Source organism: Octopus bimaculoides, chromosome 23 (assembly GCF_001194135.2).
Source record: "Octopus bimaculoides isolate UCB-OBI-ISO-001 chromosome 23, ASM119413v2, whole genome shotgun sequence".
Classification (NCBI taxonomy): domain Eukaryota; kingdom Metazoa; phylum Mollusca; class Cephalopoda; order Octopoda; family Octopodidae; genus Octopus; species Octopus bimaculoides.
In genome coordinates, this window is record NC_069003.1 from 27,426,720 (window position 1) to 27,427,737 (window position 1,018).

Consider the following 1,018-nt stretch of genomic DNA (forward strand, 5'->3'; position numbering starts at 1 on the left):
GAGAGAGAGAGAGAGAGAGAGAGAGAGAGAGAGAGAGAGAGAGAGAGAGAGAGTATGTGCAATCGATATAAATCAAAACTGAATTTATTAAAAAACATGCTCATTGTAACGTTTCTGTTCCAGTAGGTAGTGACCAGAGCGGTGATGAGAGCTCGTCTGTCGAGGCACCAGCTCAGCCACCCCGTCGTCAGTACACTGATAACACCGAAAGGGATATTATCACACCTCTTGATTCTGAGGGGAAACGCCCGTCACGAAAGGATATCCACAAAGACAGCCGGATGGTAACTCCTTCTTATAGATCCTTAAAGAGGGAGAACATTATCAATGCTTGGTTGAACTGCTGATAATATAGATAGGCAAAGGAAGTTTTGCATTACAAGCATTTTACCAAGGCATATGTACATATATACACACGCACGCACACACACACATTTATATATATGAATATTTATATCCGTGTTTATATATGCATGTATATCCATACCTATATGTTTGTTTGTATGTGTGTATATATATATATATATATATATATATATATATATATGTATATTGTTCAAATGTACACAAATAAAAGAAAAACAGAAGACAGTGACAGGTGATGGAACAAGCAAGGTTTATTAGTTTGACACTCAGGAAAATTGGGAGAAGTCTTTGACAGTTTGGTCTTACGCTCTTCGACAGAAAGGAATGAGGAAAGAAACGGAGAGTAAAATATGTCATGATTAGCGGTTTCACATATCGAATTTGTAGATAGATAGATAGATAAATAGATACATACATACATACATACATACATACATATACGGGAATAAATGTAAGGACAAACAAGTTAGGCAAGTCGATATACAAAAAATATTAAACACACTTAATACAAAAAATGTACAAATGTATACATATAAAAAAGTTTGACTTGCACAGAATAGCAATGATATCAGGAATTAAAGGGGTTGAATATGTTTTACGAGTCCAACAGCTGTTTTGTGGGGATTGGTGGTCCAAAATAATGTAACTTGCT

At 35.5% G+C, this 1,018-nt stretch overlaps 1 protein-coding gene across 2 annotated transcripts in view; it reads left to right on the plus strand.

The window, feature by feature from the left end:
- Nucleotides 1–798, plus strand: part of LOC106873037 (protocadherin Fat 4) — a 31,197-nt gene extending 30,399 nt beyond the window's left edge. The window contains exon 24 of one of the 2 annotated variants that reach the window (XM_014920244.2): nucleotides 124–798. In XM_014920244.2, the coding sequence (XP_014775730.2) occupies nucleotides 124–347 (224 nt within the window). In that variant the 3' untranslated portion in view covers nucleotides 348–798. The remainder of the gene's footprint in view (nucleotides 1–123) is intronic. The other variant, XM_052976054.1, reaches the window with a different exon arrangement.
- The last annotated feature ends 220 nt before the right edge of the window (nucleotides 799–1,018 follow it).